The sequence below is a fragment of the Dioscorea cayenensis genome, chromosome 4 (assembly GCF_009730915.1).
Source record: "Dioscorea cayenensis subsp. rotundata cultivar TDr96_F1 chromosome 4, TDr96_F1_v2_PseudoChromosome.rev07_lg8_w22 25.fasta, whole genome shotgun sequence".
NCBI lineage: Eukaryota > Viridiplantae > Streptophyta > Magnoliopsida > Dioscoreales > Dioscoreaceae > Dioscorea > Dioscorea cayenensis.
Genome location: NC_052474.1, coordinates 19793414 through 19816062, shown reverse-complemented (window position 1 = coordinate 19816062; position 22649 = coordinate 19793414). Strand labels below are relative to the sequence as shown.

General features: G+C 32.3%; 2 protein-coding genes across 5 annotated transcripts; one reads left to right on the top strand and one right to left on the bottom strand.

Moving 5' to 3' along the window:
* Positions 1–2208: 2208 nt before the first annotated feature.
* On the bottom strand, positions 2209–6189 carry LOC120258857 (F-box protein SKP2A). Of its 3 annotated transcripts, none has more exons than XM_039266308.1 (5): positions 5699–6034; positions 5085–5339; positions 3251–3599; positions 3020–3161; positions 2209–2882 (listed from the first exon to the last, which is right to left on the bottom strand). In XM_039266308.1, the coding sequence occupies exons 2-5, from the start codon at positions 5324–5326 to the stop codon at positions 2512–2514; spliced, it is 1104 nt and encodes a 367-aa protein (XP_039122242.1). In that variant the 5' UTR covers positions 5327–5339; positions 5699–6034; the 3' UTR covers positions 2209–2511. The 3 variants fall into 3 exon arrangements, with proteins under 3 accessions (XP_039122242.1, XP_039122243.1, XP_039122241.1); XM_039266309.1 differs by lacking the exon at positions 5699–6034 and adding an exon at positions 4603–4687 and having other exon boundaries at positions 5085–5259; XM_039266307.1 differs by lacking the exon at positions 5699–6034 and adding an exon at positions 6086–6189 and having other exon boundaries at positions 2233–2882.
* A 10506-nt stretch (positions 6190–16695) lies between these two features.
* On the top strand, positions 16696–20424 carry LOC120258541 (replication factor C subunit 2). Of its 2 annotated transcripts, none has more exons than XM_039265992.1 (12): positions 16696–16849; positions 16931–17009; positions 17089–17168; positions 17654–17776; positions 17865–17931; positions 18006–18079; positions 18222–18342; positions 18427–18489; positions 18772–18831; positions 19663–19788; positions 19872–19955; positions 20060–20424. In XM_039265992.1, the coding sequence occupies exons 1-12, from the start codon at positions 16806–16808 to the stop codon at positions 20159–20161; spliced, it is 1023 nt and encodes a 340-aa protein (XP_039121926.1). In that variant the 5' UTR covers positions 16696–16805; the 3' UTR covers positions 20162–20424. The 2 variants fall into 2 exon arrangements, with proteins under 2 accessions (XP_039121926.1, XP_039121924.1); XM_039265990.1 differs by having other exon boundaries at positions 17862–17931.
* Positions 20425–22649: the final 2225 nt, after the last annotated feature.

Genomic DNA, 22649 nt, shown 5'->3' with positions numbered 1-22649 from the left:
TGCTTGATGTTTCAGACGTGGCCAATATTGTGTATTCTATATATATAACATAAAGAATGTTATAAACATTAGTCTGAAATATTTTAATTTATGGGTGTCTGTATCACTGTATGAAAATATTGCTAGATAAAACTTGAGGAAGTTCCCCTTACGTCTCCCTCTTATTTCATTTTATGGCTTCTTTCTAATACTGTCAACATTCATATGCAATATTGAGCACTTGAATATATTTTTAGAATATTTTGGTCTTCCTCTATTGTGTTAATATTCTGCAGATGCTTCTAATTTTGCTTCCCATATCCTTATCACTAATTGCTTTTGTCGGTGAGCTTACCTCATTCTATATGTTTTTGTTGCGCCTCAGTGTTTTCTTTTCCTTTTGTCAAGTCTAAGGAAGCAAATATGCTTTTTGAGGAATAAGAGCGGGGCGAACCCACTAGAGACCCCAGGGGCGTGCACAAGCCTCGGTGGAACAAGTGGGGACGGAGCCGTGCTCACGTGGGCGCTGGAACCACCCGTACACAATCACTATTCACAACTCCCAGAAATGTGCCCTCAGCCGAGAATCAAATTCTCACCACTCGGTAAGAGCTCTATCGGCGATCCATGTACCAATAGACCCGAAGGTCGTTGGCGGAAGCAAATATGCTTTGATGTAGTCAAATTATTCTCTGTGATTACCTTCAGAAAATGAAAGCATTTATATATTTGGCAATATTACCTTTAGAATGTGGCATTACGATGTGTATCATTTATTGCGGGTAATTTTTTTTTTTAAATAGAAGACTCAACTATGATCATTTTTCACTTGGGTGACTGAACTTCAATTTGCATTAAAAAGATCATTTATCTTTAATTTGATTTCACCAGAGTCACCAGCATAATTCCAGATGTGGCCACCGAAAAAAAAACTGACTCAACACCTCTGGCCACGTCACTGACCCTCCAGTCTCCACATTACTCATAGGAAACCATGTCACTCAAATGAAGCCACGTCAGCATCCTCTTTTTTCATTCCATACTCATGTAAAAGAGGGGAAAAGAAGACTTTTCTGAAATGACAAACACTCTGGTTGTAGAAATATAGAAAACCAAATCCTCAAGAAATATGAACATGGAGATGAAGAAGAGTCTGAATGAATTCAGTTGATGCTGGAGACTCGGAAATGAAAGAAGATGACAAGAATACTATTGATCAGGATGATGATAAAGATGTGCATGAAGATGATGAAATAGATGAAGATGACTTTGTTAGGAAAGTAGGCCTTATGTTCTGTTGAATAATTGTATTTGTTTCCTGCTTATATTTTATTCCAAGATTTGCCCACTAAATTAGATTTTATATATTTATATATATATAAAAATAGGTAGGATTTGATAAAATCTATGCATTACTGATTATATATAAACATAGAAACACAAAAGGCTAATGGATGATATATGGTTATTTAGTATTTTAAGATTGATTGATTTTTAATGAGTAATGTTTCATGTTGTTTACATTGCTTATTCATTCTCAAATGAAAAAGATGTTTGATTTTGCTAAAGCTTTATTAGTCCTGAAATATGTTAGGATTTTCCTATTATGTGTGATGGAAAAGCACCAGTAATATTTGTTTATTTAAGATAAGATATATCATATAAACATCATTTTGGTTCAAAACTTAAGAGAAGATATTAATGTTAATATTGCTAACTAACATGCAACCCACTCCTCCAGACAATGATGAAGAAGAAGAGGGTTAAATATGCTCAAAAGATGAGGAACTGTTTGATATCGAGAACCATGAAAGAAGAAGGCGACCTCCAGAACTAAGAAAGGGGAATAAGCAAGGGGGGAAAATGCTGACGTGGATTTATATAAATGATGCAGTTTTTAATGATGTGGAAGGTTAGTGACGTGGCTTAAATGTGCTGAATCAGCTTTTCCGGTCACATCAACAAATTAGACACAATAAATCAACAAATTAGATACAAAATATCTTTTGTGACTTCCTAGTGAAATTAAATTAAAAATTATTTTAATAATCAAAAAATTGGTTGTTAGCCATTTTTTTTTATATATATATAAAAAAATGTGAATAAACCACAGGGGAAAATTTAAACTCCCTCCCAACTTAGGGAGAAGAGTGAAATACCAAATATTCCATTGTAAGGATGGTAATTGGTTGTTGATTGTTTATTTGATGTTTTTTATGAACAATGGACTAATAACAATCAGCTTAACTTTGGTTGGACACAGGACATCATCACTTATCAATCTTAAGACTATGAAACAATGGAATTTTAATCAGGTCATTATGCCCAACATTAAAATTTCCCCATGAACTCACCAGTGTATTGATTGTCCTTTATAAGCCTACCAAACTTAACAACAGCTTGAAAACACCATTCAAGAGCATGACCCTGCAGCATGCCTTCATCTTATGTTTCTAACATGCTTAGCAACATCACAAATATGTACACTCTTACAAACATGTCCAGTCCTCTCATGTCATGCCGTGCACTCGATCAATAGGCATGATGTGTGATCGCTGACCTTCCCGAGCGATGCGCTTGGACGGCGCAAGCACAGTGCACAGAGGTTAGGCTGAGGCAGCCACTGATGATCAGTGAGTGCCTTTCAGGGCAAGTGTGCAGTGATGGGAATGAGTCACAAACAGCCTGAACTGCAGGCGGAGTGAGCGCGGTACATTGGCTGATGTTCAGGTTCATGAGTCCTTTCACATCGTTGTTGCGCACTGAATCCCACAATCCCCGCTTGCTCTTCACGCAGCTGTTCGCCAGTGAGTACATTGCCCTGTCTGTGATGTTCTGGCAGTAATATAGTCCGAGGGATCTTAGATGAGGGCACCCAGTTGCCAGTGCAATTACACTTTCATCTATAGAAGGCAATGGCAAACAGATAATTAGGCTGAAACCTTAAAAAGGGAATCATAGAGTAACTAGAAGGAAGTTGTCAATCTTATTTCTATTTAATCTTCTTGGTTTTGAAAAGAGAAACCGAAGATCTCAGTACCTGTTATGAGGACACAGCCACACAAGTCTAGAGCGCTGAGGTTGGGGCATCCTAATGCCAAACTGATGACTCCTTTATCGCCAACACCCTCGCACCAACCCAAATTTAAATACTGCAACTGATTGCAGTTGCATGCAATAGCCTGCACAGAAGAGACATTGCAGACACATGAAGAATTTCTTTTGAAAACAGTCAGACTAAGCATAAGTTTGCCCTCCAAGACTATTGTACCTGTAAAGCTCTGTTTGTTGCAGCTTTTACGCATCCACAAAGATTTAAGCATTTCAGGTTTCGGCAAAAACTCGTCAGATACGCAAGGGCAGAATCACTGAAAGAAGAGCAGCCGCTGATGTTAAGCTTGGTAAGCCTGGGGCAACCACAGGCTAAAGCATAGAGTGCACGATCTGTAAGCCTAAGGCTTTTGCTAAGATCTAAGTCATGCAGATCATGACAGTAATTTGCAATAGTTTCCACGGCATCATCTTCAAGTTGTGGCATATTTTGACGTAAACTGAGAGACTGAAGCTTTGTGAACCTAGGGGCAAGTGACAGGACAAGGTTGTTCATGTTGTTCTTGCACCTGCAGCAAGATCAGCTAAGATTTCTGTCAGTAAAAACACATCAACTCAATAAAGCTCCAAGGATGGTATGTAAGATAGCTCAACCGTCAGCCAATGTTGGTATCCAGCTGAAAAGAAAGGAATCTTGACCAAGAACAGATGATAAATTTTCATATTAGAAGCAACGAATGCCATGTAACATAAACAGATTCAAATATCATATATAAGTTTTAATTGATTTTGGATAAACAATTACCTAACAATCTAATTTCATCATATACAAAGTCCAGACAAATTCATGCACAATATCACTAAAAATCTTGAAGGTCCTTCATTATGGTGAAACAATATATTAACAAGTTGAAACTCTCCCTCTTGCAAAACATGTACCATCACTTGGGTTCCAACTTCTCTTGATAAAGTAATTGACCAGAAAATTTCTCTAGAGAGATCTCGGTAAATCCTGCTCTATATTAGGAGTGGAAAGAAATATGCGGACAATTGTGCTTACTACATAAAAAGAAATTAAAATTAAACAGTATTCTCAACATTGTGAGATACTATGAACAATCAACTAAAACAATTGATGGAAATATGTTGGTCATTAAATAAATTGGCTGACAAACGAATATCACCACAAGCTATTAAAATTAATAAAAGCAAGATCAATGCCAGCTAGAGCATTCAAGTGTGATTATGATTTATGACAAATGACAATGGAAACAAAAGCCAAATGATAATTTACACAAGGATATCAAGAAAGAAGGCCAACCATCAGACATTAAGTAATGATTACTGAAAGAAGAGAAAACAAGGCAGTAATCTAATGATTACAAAGGAGCACATATTAATGATGATAATGACAATGGACCTACAAAAGGCAATTGCATAACCAGTGCTAAGTATTGAAAACTAAAGAAGCAAGATCAACTGCAGCTTTGGAATTCAAGTGTGAGGATGAGAAATGAGAATGGGAACACACACATGATTATCTAAGATACAGATGAAAGTAAGGATGATTACCAAGGATTACTGAAGAAGAGAAAACAAGGCCATGATCTACCAATTAGGAAGAAACGCATACTAATGCCAATAACGACAAATGAACCTACATAGAAAATTGTGTGACCAGATGTAAGTGATGAGATTGACACTGTTCCAGTGACATACAATATATTGTCAAACTCTTATGCACAACAATAAAAAAAACAAAAACCTCAAATTCATGTGAGATTTTTGCATTTTTGTTAAACGAGCTTTCGTGCATGAGTTATAACTTTGAACATCAAGGGGACAAACTCTTTGGAGGCAACAAGATTATTCTGCCAAGTTCTTGTAACTTTGAAGTTATCTTGAGGATGAGCACTAGTCAAGTGATTGGAAAGATACTTTGAAAACCTAAAAAATATTAGTCTTCTAAGTAAAAAAAAAAAAAGAAAAAGAAAAGAAAAGAAAAATATTCTGATGCAGCAAAAATTAAGAGGTATTATGATCTAGCTTTTTACCATGACAAAGACAGATGTGTGAGCCCAAGACAGATAGCATCCCTCCACCCAGTGCAGACACCCGAAGCAACTATGACCATCCGGTCATCCACAAGGGAAACTATCCGCAAAAGGAGCTCCATGGGAAGGTCCTTCCAGCCAGTCATGGCAGGTGTTCCATCCATCCTCCCTCCACCTCCAGAGACCATAAGGCTCCGGAAATACACATCTAAATGCCCTGTTGTTGGCCTTCCTCCAACCATCTGAACAAATCTCCTATTATACAAGAAGAAAACTGCGAACTTTAGAGAACCCAAATATTCCTCAAAATCAAATCCAAAATCTAGAAATCAGAGCTTTAGGCCGAGATGCGGCATATAGGCAAACCAAAAACAAAATACAATCCAATCAAATCAGATCAATAGCCTATGAACTAATACCTTCAATCTCAGATAATATATTACTCAAAATATTTCCAGAGAACGCAAAAAATTATATATTTTCCAAATAAGACGATGAGAAAGACCACCCCAAAAACGATTAAATAAACACAAAAAGAAAATACATCTCATAGGGGAAATCCTTTCCTTTTTGCTTCCATTTTTCAGAAACAAGTAATCGAGAGAAGGGCATACCAATCCTCACAACAACCAGTCGAAGATCAAAGCACCAAAATCAGAAGGAAAACAAAAACTTGTATTTCCAAAACCAAAACAAAAAATCAACAAGATACAACAACTGAAACTCCCAAAAGAAAACTCTTAACGCTTTCAGTACCAAAAACCAGCTCCAAAACCCCTCAAAAACCACACAACAATCACAAAAAACAAACCAATGAAAACGAAAGCACAAATCAGCACAAGCAAAGGCGTCAGTTTTCAGCCTTAAAAACCACACAATCGATCATAAACCACAAACGAAAAGCCCCACAAATTCCACAGATTTCACATCAAAAAATGCACAAAAATCCAACAGAAAACACATCCACATGATCAGAAACCATCAAACAAACAAGAAATCACCTCGCCACCAGCCAATTCCTCGCAAATCCTCGAGAGAAAAGCGATGAAAACTAGGGCTTTTGGAGTTCTAGGACCTTCTCTTTTCTCGTCTTTTCTCGCGTCTATGAATGAAAGAACAGGGTTTAAATAAGGTAAGACCATGCCGTCTACGGCTCTCTGGCGGGTAATGAGGTGGCTCCAATCAGGTGCGAGATTCCAAACACGAAACACCATTTCTTGTCCATATGGCAGAATTCTATTGGGTATTGATCCAGTTTGCTGTTTGGGTTTCGTGTCTTGGTAAAATAACAGAGAACAACGATGACCGTGTTGACACGTGGTAATCCCAGCTGTTCAACCCGAACAGGAAACACGAATTAACTCCAATCAGGTGACACCGTTTCTTTTCCATATGGCAGAATGCTATTGGACAATGGATGTTGATCCAGTTTGCTGTTTGGGTTTCGTAGCTTGGTAAAATATCAGAGAACAACGATGACCGTGTAGACACGTGGCAATCGCAGGAACCTCTGTTCAAGCCGAACAGGAAACACGAATAAGGGTTTGAGACAGCATAGTTATCCACGCCGATGAATCATGGGATGATGAGAGCATTAGGATGAGCTGTTCTCCATTGTACAGGACACACAGTTCCTTGATGACGTGGCAGAGTTTGGTTGGATGTCTCCGAGGCGATGATTAATGGATGACACGTGTAGTCATTTGAACCATTGAATTAGTGGCGGGGCCCACCATCTAGATGGGGACGAAACGAATCGTTAGTTTGGGAAACGAGCACGAAACCGTTTCGCGTTATGCGGAAAATCGACCCTGTGAATCTTTGGACTTTTAATAAATTATAAATTTTATATATAATTAATTCATAATTTATTTTTTTTGAAAATTTATTTATTTATTTATTTATTTTCTTATATTAATAAAATTATAATAGAAAATTATATTTTTTTTATTTTAATAAAATCTAAAAAAATAACGTAGACCATCACAACAACATTAGCACCGATTTAATAAAAATAATGTATGAAAGAATTGAAGTGTAACAAATACATGATTCAATTAATAAAATTTAAATTATAAAACATAATGATAAATTTAAAAAAACAAATTAAATTTTTAAAAATAATTGAGATAACTAATAGGAGGTCCTTAAATTACAAAATTGCCCTCCAAGCACACTCCCGTACAGTGCTATCTATGTCCCACATAATTATTTTTCAAAAATTCTATTAAAATACTGAGATTAGAGAGAAAATAAGAGAAAATAAATTCAAAAATAAAGAACAATAATTACATGGAGTTTTTAGTAGTTTTCTCATATATATATATATATATATAGAGAGAGAGAGAGAGAGATTTTTTATATATTTTATATTTATGTAATGGAATCTAGAAAAATTGGAATCAAATATAGTCTTAATTGGGTGGAAATGAAGTTTTTGACCAAGTATTTGAGAAAAGAATTTGTGGTCTATAGACTATTACTTGGCGTGTGCAAATATCTCATTCTTTGGACTTGTTCAAGATATACTTATTTTTCAAAATTAATAGCTACAATTATATTTAGCTCTAATTTGACCACTGTGATTACTTTTTTTTTGTTGGAGTTTGCGTGGGTTTCAAATGTCCTTTTTATTTTATTTTATTTTCAAAATAAAGCAAACATAATTTAAATTACAAGCGTTTTAGTGAAGCAATATGACAAGAATGTCCACTTGAGTAAAGTAATGATTTCAATTGAATGGAATTTGTAACATCTGGTTAACTTGTACCAATGAAAATTATTTATTTGGCTGCAATACAGCTTGCCACAAAAATTATTTATTTATTTACTTTCAATTAAATAGTGTTTGGATTAAAGTATAAAACCTCTTTAAAATGTTCATAAGTCAATGTTTATCCATATTTTGTCCAATTTGGATGTTTTCAAAGTTTATTGATTTGAAGAATTTTTTTTATTATTTTATTTTATTTTTAAAAGATAAATTAATTACCTATAATATATTAGAGAATAAGGATTGGGATTAAACAGATATTGTGACTAAGGATAACAAAATTGGGATGTAACTTTTTTTTTTTTGTATTTTCTCTAATGGCTTCATTAAATTTATTATAGGTGTTAAAAATTTTTGTTACTAAAAATATCATGATATTGCCTGTAATTTAATCTAAAAATGAATAAAATTTAAAAATAGAAAAAATATCTAGCTCAAGATGTCACAAAATGAGCATTTGGGAGGTCAAGAAATTGGGAATTATTGCAACCATTGATGGGAAAAATTGTGGGGCCTATTTTATATACATGCAAATGAGCCAACGTAAGCAAAATTGTTGATAAGTTTATTTTCAATAAATAAATAAATAAAAGGCACAAAATTAGTTCATTTAAAAAAATTTATGAAAAGAATATTTCCAAATAGCTCAAAATAAGATTATCAACTCAAAATATATATATTATTTAATTGTCTCATAATTAAAGGTGGCTCAAGGTGAAGCCACTGGGACTCATGATAAATTTTAAAATAATTATTATAATTGATTTTATTTTTAAAATTGAAAATAATAAATAAAGATCTTAAATATTTTAATTTAATGTGTTTTTAGTTCCACATCATCTTTCAACTAACTGTTTAAAAATTATATTTTTCCCCTAATTTGTAATGGTCTATTTCCAAAGTTGTGTATTATTTTACACGATTAATTATAAATTAAAGGTTTTGTTTAATTTATTTTTATTAATACATTTTTTGTTTTTGTTTTTGATTTTTTTAGGGATTTATTAAAACAATTTTTTTTAAAAAAATCTAGTTTTATTAAATAAGTTAGAAGTTGCATTTTGAAATTTAGCTTTGGTCCTTTAATTATCATGAGCAACCAGTGATAATGAAAGTAATAATATTGACTAAGTAAAAATGAATTAGAGTTTAGGAGTAAAATTAAAAAAATACATAAATAAATTTACTCAAAATATCTCCACCTTTTTAATGAAAGACGTTGTCACCATTTATTCTCTAATGTTTTAAATTTTCAATGTTGAAATGATTTCTATCTTTCAATCAAACCATGTTATTGGTGTCATACTCATGGGCATCTCATCTTTATGAAATTGATAGAAAAATACATCCACTACTAATTAGAACTTATCACATATGTATATATATATATATATATATATATATATATGTATAACAATGACACAAATATCTTGGAAGGCAAATAATTTATATTGGTCAATCAAATAAGATATAATATTATTGTCTTTTCTTTTTATCTAGTTTTCTTGTAAGTTTATTTTATTATAATGGCAGATATTATGGTGTAAAATGGCTATTTACATATTAAATATTAAGTATTAATAATTATTTATTTTTAAAAGAGAATGGTTATTTAGAAAAATAAAATTATAATTTTTAAAATATATAATTTTGGTTAGTATTGATTAAACCAAACTTTAGTTACTTTAAATAAATTTTTTCTCTCCAACAAAGATATTTGAAAAACAAAATTCATTTAACTCCTCATTTTTATTTCCCAATCAAACATCACTGAGTGACTAATCTATGGATAAAATATTAATACTTCCCAAATGACCGAGTTAAATATTAATTAGGTCCTTCAAAAGTATATATATATATATTAAGAATATTGTGGCCAAGTAAATGAATAGGAAGAGCTTTATTAATGTTAATTTTATATTTATTATTTTTTATTTTAATGAATAACAATAAATTTTATTATTAACATAAAGTAAATTAATAATTCCTTAAAAAAAAAATTCTTTCTTTCATGATCTTATCCATGAAAACTTTAGCACTAACTTTTGAGCGTCTTCATGTCATGGCATATAAGTTGGTGGACATAACTTTTTTTTAATTGATGAAGAATAAAGCACCAAAGATGGTCTATGTTCATCTTCAAAATAAATAAAAAATAAATAAAATAAATAAAAAATGAGATGCTTTCCAAACCCTAATCTATTTTTACTTTTGGACATGTCCTCACTAAGAGCAACAAATAGATCTTTCGCTTTATCAACAACACTCTTTTAATTATTATTTTTATATTATTTAAGTTTTGTTATTCACAAATAATTGTACCACAATGTATTAGTTGACAATTATTATTTTATATGGTCAATAATTTGTGATGTGACTAAACAAATTATCAAGCATTGGCACACAATAAAATTCCAAAACATGAAAATAATTATTTAGTATGGTGGAGATCCAAATATGTTCTCCATTATATAAAAATAAAATTAGTACAAATGGTATTATCATATATGGATATTTTATTAAATCCTTATTATTTTGAATATTGACATATTATTATAGGGTGACTTGAGAGAAAAAAAAAAAGAAAAAACACCAAACTCAAGCTTCATGAATGGCAGTCAAAGATCAAATACAAGAAGAAACACTTCTTTGAAGAATGAACATTGATCACCAACTTTTTTTTTGAAAAATGTGGATAAACCACAGCTTTATTGAAATAGCAAATGATCTGATAGAGCGATCCCTCTCACCGGGATGTGAGGAATAAAAATTAAGTACAACATAACAACAACGTATGAGAAAACGAGGAAAAGTCAAAAGATAAAAAGTTCTGGACAGACTGAAAAAAACACCGTCCTGGATCATCGAGCCCTGTCGGTCAGGATAGGTGTAGGGACTACTCCTGTGCTACATCTGGATCTTGATCGCCATAATGAGTGGAGACTCTGGCACTAAGGAAATTGAGATCACCAACTTTCATTTATCATCAATGTGAAATATATAACATTCCCTATTTATATATATACAAGCGATGTAATTATTTAAGAGTTAACAAACTCCAATAACTTATTCACTTATATGCCCTTTCTCTAACAATTTTGGCTGATGTGGCATAACTAATCTACATGTTATGACTAACTTTAGTCGTCTCCATTAAACTTTTCAGTAAAAAAATCATACAACATTTAGTTTTTCACTTCATCTTTATCTTTTTAGCTTAAAACCCCGCTTGTTTAACAGTTATCTACTCAATCCTAAAATGGACGAGAGGCATTTGGCTTGTCAAATGAGAAGAAAAAAAAAATGAAAGGAATGAAAATAATAATAATAAGTTAATAACAGGAAAGACATTAAAATTGTGTCCGGTTAGAGAAAAAATTCATTTGAATGGGAAACATAAAAGAAGGGAAGAGTAAAATTCTATTTATACTCGATAAGAAAATGATATTATATATTTAAGTTATGTTTAGTCATAAATAAAATTTTTTATTCACAAAAATAGTTTGAATATTATTATTCATTTCAATTGTTATAATCAAATATTTAAAATTAAATATTTTTTTATAAATAAAAATATTTTAAATATCATCATTCAATTCAAATTAGTTATTATAATTAAATATTTAAACTAAATGAGCATATTATAAAATGATAGATCTCTTTAGAAGTGAATACATAAACATGTATATTTAGTATGAGCGTGTTTAAATAAAAACAGGTATATAATATATTTGCTCATACCACCGGATTATCATCAACAATAAGTAAACAAAAGTGAACACATCATCATGGAGTGTAATGACCATCTAACTAACCAAACTTCAAGTGGAATGTATTTGTCTTAAATCTCCATCATTAATTTCAAGTATCCTATATGTTGGAGAAAACAAAATTTTATATATAACATTCCACATTTTTGCACAACCACATGTCTAAATAGTAAAGGCAACCATACCTATTTATATGCTTACAATCATATAAATAAATTAGGATAAAATTTTGGTTTTACTAAGATTTTAATTTAGCTAAGTTAACCATTGTTTTATCTAATTTATCCAAACTAAGACTTGATAATCTATCCTTAAACTATAATCTTGATTTAATTTAAGTTAATAGTTAAATACTTATGAGCTTGTGTTTATGTGATCTCCAACAACATGGACCTCACCACTGAGAATCTAGCGCACCATAGATGATTCACAAGCCTTTTATTACTATGATCCTAATTAGGTCCCAAATAGTCAATAAATCTAAACTTATATTCCTTGAGATATATAAAAAAATGGAAGATGAAAGGAAGTGTTGAAAACGAACTTTGTTTTTTTTTTAGATATACATAGCAATATATTGATAACTTTCCCATGATAGACCATTTCTAATTGGTGATATCTTTGCTATTTTAAAATAGATATATCAAAAACTTTAGGGTTTGGTTAGATGAATCTAGAAATATTTATCATATTTGATCAATCACAAATTGGTGATCTTGGCATGTTAAAATCTTGATGTTTAACATGTTAACAACTTAACATCAATAAGAAATTTAAGGTTTTGGATTATTTATATAAATTAGTTAGGGGTCTTGCTGAAAAAACCAATCAAGAGAGCTTTCTCCATTTTTTTTCATCTTTCAATTATTATTTTTGCTCTTTTATTATTTTTTTATAAGACATAGGCTTTATTTGAATAAATATCATACTAGCTTTGATTAATCCATCACATAATTCCTGGTTTTCATAGTTTACTTTCACATAAGCCTTTGTTGTCATATTTTTCATGTATTTAATTATTGGAAGTGTTGCGTTAAAGTTGCTTCAAAGAAGAGTGAGCATGACAAATCAAAAACTACCAAGGTAGTTTCGAAGGTACAATTACATGAGTAGCATTATATCAAGATTGATAAAAGGATTTATAATATAGATAAATCATAGTTCAATCAAGAGAGTTTTCTCCGCCTTCTTTCACCTTTCAATTGTTATTTTTGCTCTTTTATATTTTTTTTATGAGACATAGGCTTTATTTGAATAAATATCCTACTAGCTTTGATTAATCCATCACATAATTCTTGGTTTTCATGGTTTACTTTCACATCAGCCTTTGTTGTCATATTTTCATATATATATAATAATGATATATAATTAATCATTGGAAGTTTTGGATTAAAGTTGCTTCAAAGAAGAGTGAGCATGACAAATCAAAAACTACCAAGGTAGTTTTGAAAGTACAATTGCATGAGTAGCATTATATCAAGATCGATAAAATGATTCATAATTTAGACAAATCATAGTTCTATAAAAATTACAACTAACGTCAATAACCTTTTACTCTATTCTTATACACATTCCTAATATATTACTTATCCATATTTTGTAAAAAAAAAAAAATACAACTAATGAGCATGGAAGAATTTTCATATATTTTGTAAGTGTAAATGGGCGTAGGAAATACCAATCTCCATACCCTTTTTAACATTGGCTCACATTAATTTCAAATTGTATGAATTAACAAGTGATTGAAAAGTATTCTCTCTATTACTATTTAATTGTCACTTTTAACAGTTTCACATGTATTAAGAAAGTTATTTGCTTTAACATTTTCAGAATATCAGCGAGTTTTCTAAAATTACTCTTTATCTCATTAAATTTACTCTTTCTTTATTCCTAAATACATTATCCTACTTTCTATATTCATCATTGATATGAAATTTACTGCAGTATTCTGCTTTCTCTTTCTATAATTGATGTGATATAGGGTAGGATATGATGGATAATTATTTTTTAGAAAAGAATTCCCTCCTTTCATAATTTTTAAAATCTAAAAAAAGTTAAATCTAAAAATTTGAATATCCATTCCTACCAAACTTTGTTTTAGAGGAAAAAAAAATCAAAGATATACTTTCAATAAAAAAAAAAAAAAATTGCCATTCCATAATCCAATTTTACTTCTAAGTTTATTCACCATGCATAATAATTAAATAATTATTTCTTTTTATTGAAAAACAAAAAGGCAATTTATTTTTGGTTGGAGCCACCACTTACTTATGAGTTATGACATGTATTTTAAAGGGATAACATATTTAATTCTTTTTGTGTAATCCAAGAAAATGGTGTTAGGCAAATTTTTTTAAAAAAAATTGATGAATGCTCTCTTGACTTTTTAAAATGATAAATAAAAAGTTTGTGGGACCAATTGCTTGTAATTTTTTATATTGGCAATGGGTGATTATTAACCCTACTTATTTTTTTATTAAAAAAACATACTTATTTTAAGTCACGTTCAAATACCAATAAAAAAGGAAGGGCTTCTTAATAAAATAGTAATATATTTTTTTTAAATTAACCAAATGGCCCTAGAGTCATTTTAATTATCAAAATGACCTTATGACCATCACATCACTCACATGGGTGATGTGATGTGCTGACTAGGCGTTGAGTCAGCGCTGAATGAACTGCTTACGTGGTATTTTTAAATAAAAAGTCGTGATTTTTTTTTTTGCATTTTAACCCTTAAATTGTTTCGTAATCAATGAGTTGACTTATTTTTTGGAGTTTTTTAACCAATTTTTTTTAAAAAATTTATTAAACTTTTAAATAACTTTTAAGAAATATATAAGTGTGTGTTTTTAATTTAAAATCTTATTGGTTTTATAATTAACAAATTATCTTTTCTCTTTGATTATTTAACCTAAATTTTGTTTAAAAAATTATATCATATTCTCCCTTATTGATTTAAACCTACTCATATTCTCCCTAAATCTGAAACTTACTTATATCATATTCTCTCTAAATGTGAAACCTAATTATACATAATTTTTTAAACAAAATTTAGGTTAAATAATCAAAAAGAAAAGATAATTTGTTAATTATAAAACAAATAAGGGATTTAAATAAAAAAAACACTCCTATATATTTCTTAACAAGTTTTTTAAAAGTTTAATAAATTTTAAAACATTAATAAATTTTTTTAAAATATTTGGTTTAAAAAACCTAAGAATAAGTCAACTTATTGATTATAAAACAATTCAGAGGTTAAAATGCAAAAAAAAAACATGATTTTTTTATTTGAAAATACCAAATCAGCAGCCCAGCAGATAATGTGATTGTCCTAGAGCCATTTTGATCATTAAAAATAAAAAAATAGGGCTACTTTATCAAAACGCCCAGGAAGGGAATGAAACCCTACATACAGGTCAAGTGTATTTAGAAACCCCAATAAGAAATATGGACCACAACTATAGTCAGTCTCATCAATTTCAAAAGATTCAAAACAAACTGATATAATCTAAAAATTTCAAATTGTATACATACAATATAATATAGGCTATATAGCAATGGGTAAAAACTTTATTAAGCATAATTGAGAGATTTTGTCTCAATTAAAATCATAGACAATAAAATAATCAATCTCTAGTAGTACAAAGTGCACACTGTGTTTATAGAATTGAGAAAAAAAAAAAAAAACTCAAAATCTTCTTGTTAAAATGAATTGGTTCTTTTAATAATATACGTAATCAAGTTTATAAATTGACTAGCCAAGAAAATATATATAATTAATATGCAGCACAAATGTTTCCATCTTCTATAAACTAATCAAGTAACTTGTTACCAAGGGATGCTTGCAAATGTTTCTGAGATCCATTGGATCACCATCAAACAACCTGTGCCACTCTCCCATTTCTCTCTCTTTAAATCTCAACCCCATTTTCCAATTTTGTATTTATTTTTCATCATTTAAGAATGTTTACAAACATTCACAGATGATATTTAGAATTTAGTATAACTTAATAGTTCTAATATATTTTTATGTCTATGTCTCTGCTTTTATTATCAAACAAATATCTTGTGATTCTTCATTTGTTGGTTCTATGTCCTTGTCTTTATCACCAAATAAATATATTGTGATTCTTTATTTGTTGGTTTTTGTGACTAGTGCATAATTTAAATGAAAAATGGATGAGGATTAATTTAATGCATCTTCTTAACATAATAATAATAATAATAATAATAATAAGAGCCCTTTTTTAAAATGATGTCTATTAATGCATTTGTTGGCTTCGAATGTTGGATGTGTGTTATCGAAAGGTTTACTATGCATTTCTATGTTTTTTTAACAAAATATGGATAAATCATATCAGGGGTGTACACAACCATGGAATTAATATCTTAATATAAAAATATTCGAATTTAAACATCCATAAAAAACACAGGCACTCTATACAAGAGATTTACACCAATAAACTAAGAGGTTTGTCAAACTAGTAGACTATCATGTCCTTTAAATAAAAGCATTTATCTATGCGTGTTAATGATGTGGCTTGCCATTATTATTATTATTATTATTTTATTTTATTTTATATATATATATATATATATATATTTTGCAACAAGAGCCATAGTCAGGGATGTATGCACAACAGAAAATTGAACATTTGGCCATATGCCTTCGCCTTGTGGCAGAGGATTAGATTGCAAGCTTTCTTCTACACTGGGGACCCTACAACACACTGTGCATAGGAGACTCCCCACAGTATGTGGACAGCGAACGCTTATCGAACTTGTAAATAAAAATAAAAAAAATAAATTTTACATAAAAGTTTTCCTCCCAAAAAAAAAAAAAGTTAAAATTTCAAACTAATATTAGAATCTAAAATACCTTTTACAAATACTCTACCAAACCAGATTATTTCTTCTCAAGTTTTGAAGCTTAGAATATATAATATTCACTTTCCATTTTTAAATCTTTAATTAATCATTAAAAGGATTCGGATCTTTCCTTAATCATGCCCGAATCCGATTCAATATCATTTCTCTTTCTTTTTTTTATTTTGTTACCGTTGGCGGGTTCGGGTATTCATAACCCCCACCCTAATCCGCTTTGCTTCCCTCTTCACCCGCTAGGGCTTAATCAAGGGTTTCGAAAGCCAAAACAGCGAGCTTTGAAGCTCATCAATGGCGCCAATGGTCCTCAGTTCTCAGCCATGGGTGGAGAAATAGTACTCGTTTCTCATCCTCCTTCTCGGTATCTCTTCCTCTACTTCTTCTCTTATCTTACTTTTTCCCCTTCTTTTTTGCAGCCGGCCGAAGCAGGTGAAGGACGTTGCCCACCAGGACGAGGTCGTTCGAGTCCTCACCAATACCCTAGAGACGGCCAACGTGAGATCCATTCTTTGAAAAACCCTTCCTTTTCGTTCTCCGTTGTTGATTGATGTTGGTTTGGTGTTTGATTGCGCAGTGTCCGCATATGCTGTTCTATGGTCCTCCTGGTACTGGGAAAACCACCACCGCTCTTGCCATTGCGCACCAACTTTTCGGGTAATCCCTAATTGTTTATATGCCTTTTTTTTCTCTTCTAATCAAATTGGCAGCGAAATGGTTAAATTATGAAAATTCTGGACAGGTTTTAGGTTGAAACAATCTGAATGTGTCATTTATTTCTTAAAAGTTATGTAAATCTCTTGTTGAAGAACCATTTATATGTTGTTGAGGATAACAAACGTAAATGCTAAACTTGTGGAGTCATTTCATTATCAGGTAATGCAAAATTTGCACATGGTTTTGATCAGTCTCCTGAGTTTATGTCTTTGTTATTGTGTATTTAGAACCTAAATGTTTTATAAAGTTTTTTAGTTTTCCTCTGTCATGAGGAGTGGCTTCTATTTTGTGTAGGTCTTTGTTGATATTTTAATGTCTTAGATGCATAAGATGCAAGTATCATTGTGAATTTTCCATTATCTCATGGTTGTGCTCCCGCTTTATTTATATTCTTTCATTTTATGTAACATGTGTACTTATTTCAGACCTGAACTGTATAAATCAAGAGTGCTAGAGCTAAATGCAAGTGATGATCGTGGAATCAATGTTGTGCGGACAAAAATAAAGGATTTTGCTGCTGTTGCTGTTGGTTCAGGCCAGCGTCAAGGGTATACCACCCAAACTGACCGCAAGGCTTCTTCAATGTTATTTTAATTTTTAATTTTTAACTTTATGTTTTTCTTTGAAACTAAGTAGTTACCCGTGCCCACCATACAAGATAATCATTCTAGATGAGGCTGACTCAATGACTGAAGATGCTCAAGTATGTGATACTCCTTATTTTGTTGATTGAAATATTTTTACTGGTGTAATTATCCTTATCTGTTTTCTGGACAGAACGCTTTGAGGCGAACCATGGAAACTTATTCAAAGGTTACAAGGTTCTTTTTTATTTGCAACTATATAAGCAGGTATCATTTTCTTTTGTGTTCTTTCTTCTTTGACAAAATAAATAATAGGTTTAAGTCTTCTGTTAATATCAGTATTCCTTAGTGCATAAAAAGGAGTTTGTGGAATATGCACTAACATGCTAAATGTTAATCATAAATGAAGGATCATCGAGCCACTTGCTTCTAGATGTGCAAAGTTTAGGTTCAAGCCTCTTTCTGACGAAATCATGAGTAGTCGAATTCTACACATTTGTAGAGAAGAAGGCCTTGATTTGGACTCTGAGGTGTATAATCTCTTATTTAATCTTTATGTCTTCTGAGTGTTATTTTGCCATGCTTAACTAGACTATGATTATTTATCATTGTAGGCCCTTTCTACTCTAGGTTCCATTGCTCAAGGCGATCTTCGACGTGCAATAACATACTTGCAGGTGAAGTTTTCCTACTGGAAACTCCTTTGTATCCTCCTATTTGTCTAGTTTTCTGGCTGTGTTATATCTTAGTTCGTTTGAACTATGATGATTAAGTTCACTTTTGTAACTTAGTTGTTATTAAGCTATTTAAACATTTAAAAAATGCAGAATGTTATGTTGGTTAATGAATCCTTCAATTACTTATTATATATCTAAAAGTTGAAGATTGTGACTGGTTTTGTATCTAATTCCATCACCCACATAACAATGGCTGTTGCTGGTATGTTTTTGGAATTTCAGAGTGCTGCTCGTTTGTTTGGCTCATCGATTTCTTCCAATGATCTGATCAGTGTTTCTGGGGTATGTAAATGAATTCTCAGATGCAAAATGTTTCCGTATAGGCATTGCTTTCTTTTCAGCTATTTAAGATTTTGATATTGCAGAGTTATTTAAGCATTTAACAGTTCACATCAAACAATTATAAAGGATGTTTTGCTGGATTTGATAACTTGTGATTGTTGCAATGTATTAGCTGAGAGAACCCTCAGTTTATTATTGTTGCTTGGATAGTTCACATCAAATAACCTGTTTGTTGGATTTATGATTCTGTTCACATTTCAAAAGAACTCCTTTATAGACAGTCCCGCAGAATTCATACTCTCCTGATATTCAGTTCAAGTAATGTTTATATTTCTTGTTCATTTTGGCTTCTCAATCCATTACCATAATTTATGTTGGATGGAACAACCTGTTTATTTTGATAGGGTGCAAAACTGTCATCCTGGCATCTAATTTTTTCTGAGTCTTCAGTCACGAGCTTTACTAGCTTGTTCAATTCTTTGGTGTAAATAATGTTGCACGAGGTATAGCATCTCAAACAACATGATCTGTATCTTTCTGCCTGCTAATGTTTCTTCAGGTTGACACAATTCATAGAGGATGGTTGTGAACAACATATCTTGCCTTCTTTTCGGTTTGACTGAGCTGGATATTGAAGGGTGTACTAACAGACCCTTTTTTCATAATACAAGGTCCAGACAATATTTCTAGGGCCCTTTTCTATTTGACAGACCTGGATAAATATTGAATAGTGCGCTGTCAAATTCTTTTCTCACAAATCATCTAATGGATTAAGTTTAGGAATTACATTTTGATTCTCAATCGGCCACTTAACTTCTGTATTTTCAACAGGTGATTCCCGAGGAAGTTGTTCAGGCTTTCCTTGCAGCTTGTAAGTCTAATGATTTTGATCTAGCAGATAAAGAGGTTGGTAGCCTAATTGCAGATGGTTATCCAGTTTCCCAAATGCTGTCTCAGGTACTGTTATTTACTTATTCTTCATGTTTTTAACTTTGGTTATCCTTTTCAATAGAGCTGTCTAATTGAAGGTTTTGTTCCAGCTCCTTGAGGTGATCGTGAGCGCGAATGATATATCTGATGAGCAGAAGGCAAGAATCTGTAAGAGACTAGGTGAAACAGATAAGGTCAGTAATTTTCTTGATATCCCTACCATATTCAAAATACTTTGATGCTACAAATTAGGAAGGTTGATTCCCTGCACGTGTGTTGCCTTGTCCTGAATCTTCAGTGCCTGGTTGATGGGGCTGACGAGTACCTGCAATTGCTGAATGTAGCCAGTCACACCATGCGAGCTTTTGGCAACATGCCAGAGGAGTTTCAATTTGAATAGATTTAACTGCAGGCTAACTATTCTTGAATTGCTTGTCTTGTCTTCCAACTCTTAGATCTCTTTATCATGCTTGTGTTTCAACTAAAACTGTCATTTAGGAAAAAATTCAGGTTTCTAATTATTAAGCTCGGCTTTCATTTCACTGTAAATTTTAAACTAAAACCTTGCTTATTTCAAGTTTCCCAAGGATAGGCCTTGGCCTTTATTTCACTGTAACTGTTCCAGATTATGACTAGTGAGGTTATTTGAAATCCTTCTGGACTGCTGTTAGCTTCCTTCTTGGTTCCTTGATCTTATGATGAAGTTGTAACACCGACATCTTAGCTTTTGAGATGTTTTGGAGTTCATGTGCACAGGAAGGTTGAGGTGGTCTGCGACTTAGAGGTGCCACTAGTGACAGACAGGACCATGCTCCGCCACTTCCAACACCCCTTGCTGGCTTTTGTTGCAACTTCCAAGTCTGATGATTTTGATCTTGGAAATAATCGCAGATTGTAGTCTCGTTTCTCATATGCTCTCAGGTCATATCATTTTGCACTAGTTGTTTATCCTTTTTGATGCAGTTGATGCAGTTTTCGTTAGTGGAGTAGGCTGATTGCAGATGCTGCTATTCCAGTTCCTTTGTGATTGTGTTCTGCAAGCCAGAAAGATTATCTGATAAACAAAAGCAAGAATATGTAAGAGGCCAGGTAAAGCAAACTAGGTTAGTTATTATTTTGGCATCCTTACCATATTCAGCATATTCTGATGTTGCAAATTAGAAATTATGGAAGATAGTTTATTTGCCATGGTTCCATTTTTCCTCAATGTCTTGGACTTGTCTTGTTATGAACCTTCAGTTGGCATAAATGCGACTATGCCAGACTGCAGGAGAACTATTCATGGCCACCTATTTAAAACTGTTTTAGTGTCCTATATGCAATACAAATTGAACATGCTTGTCTTCCAACTTTGCTTTGAATAGATTTCTTTCTCATGCTTGTATTTATGCTAAAAGCCCTGGTCTTATTTCACTGTAAATTTTCAAGGTTGCTTGGAATTCTTATTTCATCTTTACTGTTGTTAGCTTCATGTTTTTGGCCTTGATCTGAATAATAAGCTGTTAGATATATTGATATGTTGCACCTTTGCGCACATATACTAGGAGGCCACATGGGATGAATAAAGTTTTAGTTATGACCCGCATGGGAATTAAATTGTTTTAGAATCTGTTTTTTATGAGATTCTGGGAGGTTTCACACTATGATCTTCCTCCTCCATAAGTCATGCTTCCCACTACTTCCTCTATCCATGTTATCTCCTTATTTTTAGTTCTGTTTACAACAATTGACTGACCCTTAAGGCTATAACTATACCTATTGGTTCTAGCTTTGTTTTCATTTTGAACTGTTTATCTGATTTGTATTTGGGGTTTGATCCTCTCCATGCGGATTACATTTATTAGAGAAGTTGTGTTTTCAATGTTGTTGCGTACTTTTTCTAATAAAATTTCCTTTAAATTCCGTGATTTGCTGTTTCCACTATGAATATCCTGGCTTCTACCATTTTGGTATGTGATCCATGATGGTGAATACCAAATCTACTACCGCGAATGAGCAGGCTAATCTACCTTCTACCCAATTTTGGATCCCATTATGTGATAGCTATCATCTATTGCATCCAAATTAGATACCATTTACACTTTAACCGTTGATGTTGCAGCGCTTAAAGCCTAGATGAGCTATAGATAACATACAAAAACTAGTCATGCTGCATGCGAAAAAGGAAAAGCAACAGAGATTCGCCTTGGCCCTCTTGACACAGGCAATGCCACCTGGATAGAAGAAGATGATGTGGATATCTTGTGGTGGCTCAAAAACCCTCCGCGGTGACCACACATGAAGATGGATTTCTAGAGGATGCATCCGAGGATTTATAAGCCACATTCAGTATACGAGGCCATGAATCTAGCTCTAGAATTTCGAAGCTAAATCAGGTCCAATCTAAGTTTCCAAACAGCCCAACCAAGTAGCAGCCTGCAGACCCAATATGATAGCCTCCTGTACTTAGAATTTGCCTTCCCACATTTTTTTTTATTAAGGTGGATAAACCACATTACTGAAAAGCCCCCTCTGATTTTCACATGGCTGTCCAATAACTATTTTATAAATCTTGGCCAGTCATTCCAGACCATCCTTAATCAAAAGACAAGATTTTGGCAGAATCCCATGATACTGTTGCCAGGGGCCATGGAGGTTCTTTAAAAACACTCAAACTAGTCTTTGTGAACCTTGTAGGCCGCATTTGAAGCAGGGTGTGAAGGTTTTTATTTAAAATTGCTTGACTTGTTAGCAGAACAAGTATCAAAAACTTGTACCAGCAGGCCTCCTGCAGCTCGTCTCTTCTCGATACCATTGTGGTGGTTGTTGACAGATTTAGCAAGCATGCCTGTTTCCTTGCTTTATCTCACCTTTTGACTGCCAAAATTTTGGCTGCCATAATTTGCAAG

Coding starts and splice junctions, on each gene's coding strand:
- LOC120258857 (XM_039266307.1), bottom strand. CDS start 5,326: ATGGTTGGAGGAAGGCCAACAACAGGGCATTTAGATGTGTATTTCCGG. Junction 3,600..5,084: donor ACACATCTGTCTTTGTCATG/GTAAAAAGCTAG, acceptor ATCTTGCTGCAG/GTGCAAGAACAACATGAACA. Junction 2,883..3,019: donor TGGCTGTGTCCTCATAACAG/GTACTGAGATCT, acceptor TGCCTTCTATAG/ATGAAAGTGTAATTGCACTG.
- LOC120258541 (XM_039265990.1), top strand. CDS start 16,806: ATGGCGCCAATGGTCCTCAGTTCTCAGCCATGGGTGGAGAAATA. Junction 17,169..17,653: donor ATTGCGCACCAACTTTTCGG/GTAATCCCTAAT, acceptor TACTTATTTCAG/ACCTGAACTGTATAAATCAA. Junction 17,777..17,861: donor GGTTCAGGCCAGCGTCAAGG/GTATACCACCCA, acceptor TTTGAAACTAAG/TAGTTACCCGTGCCCACCAT.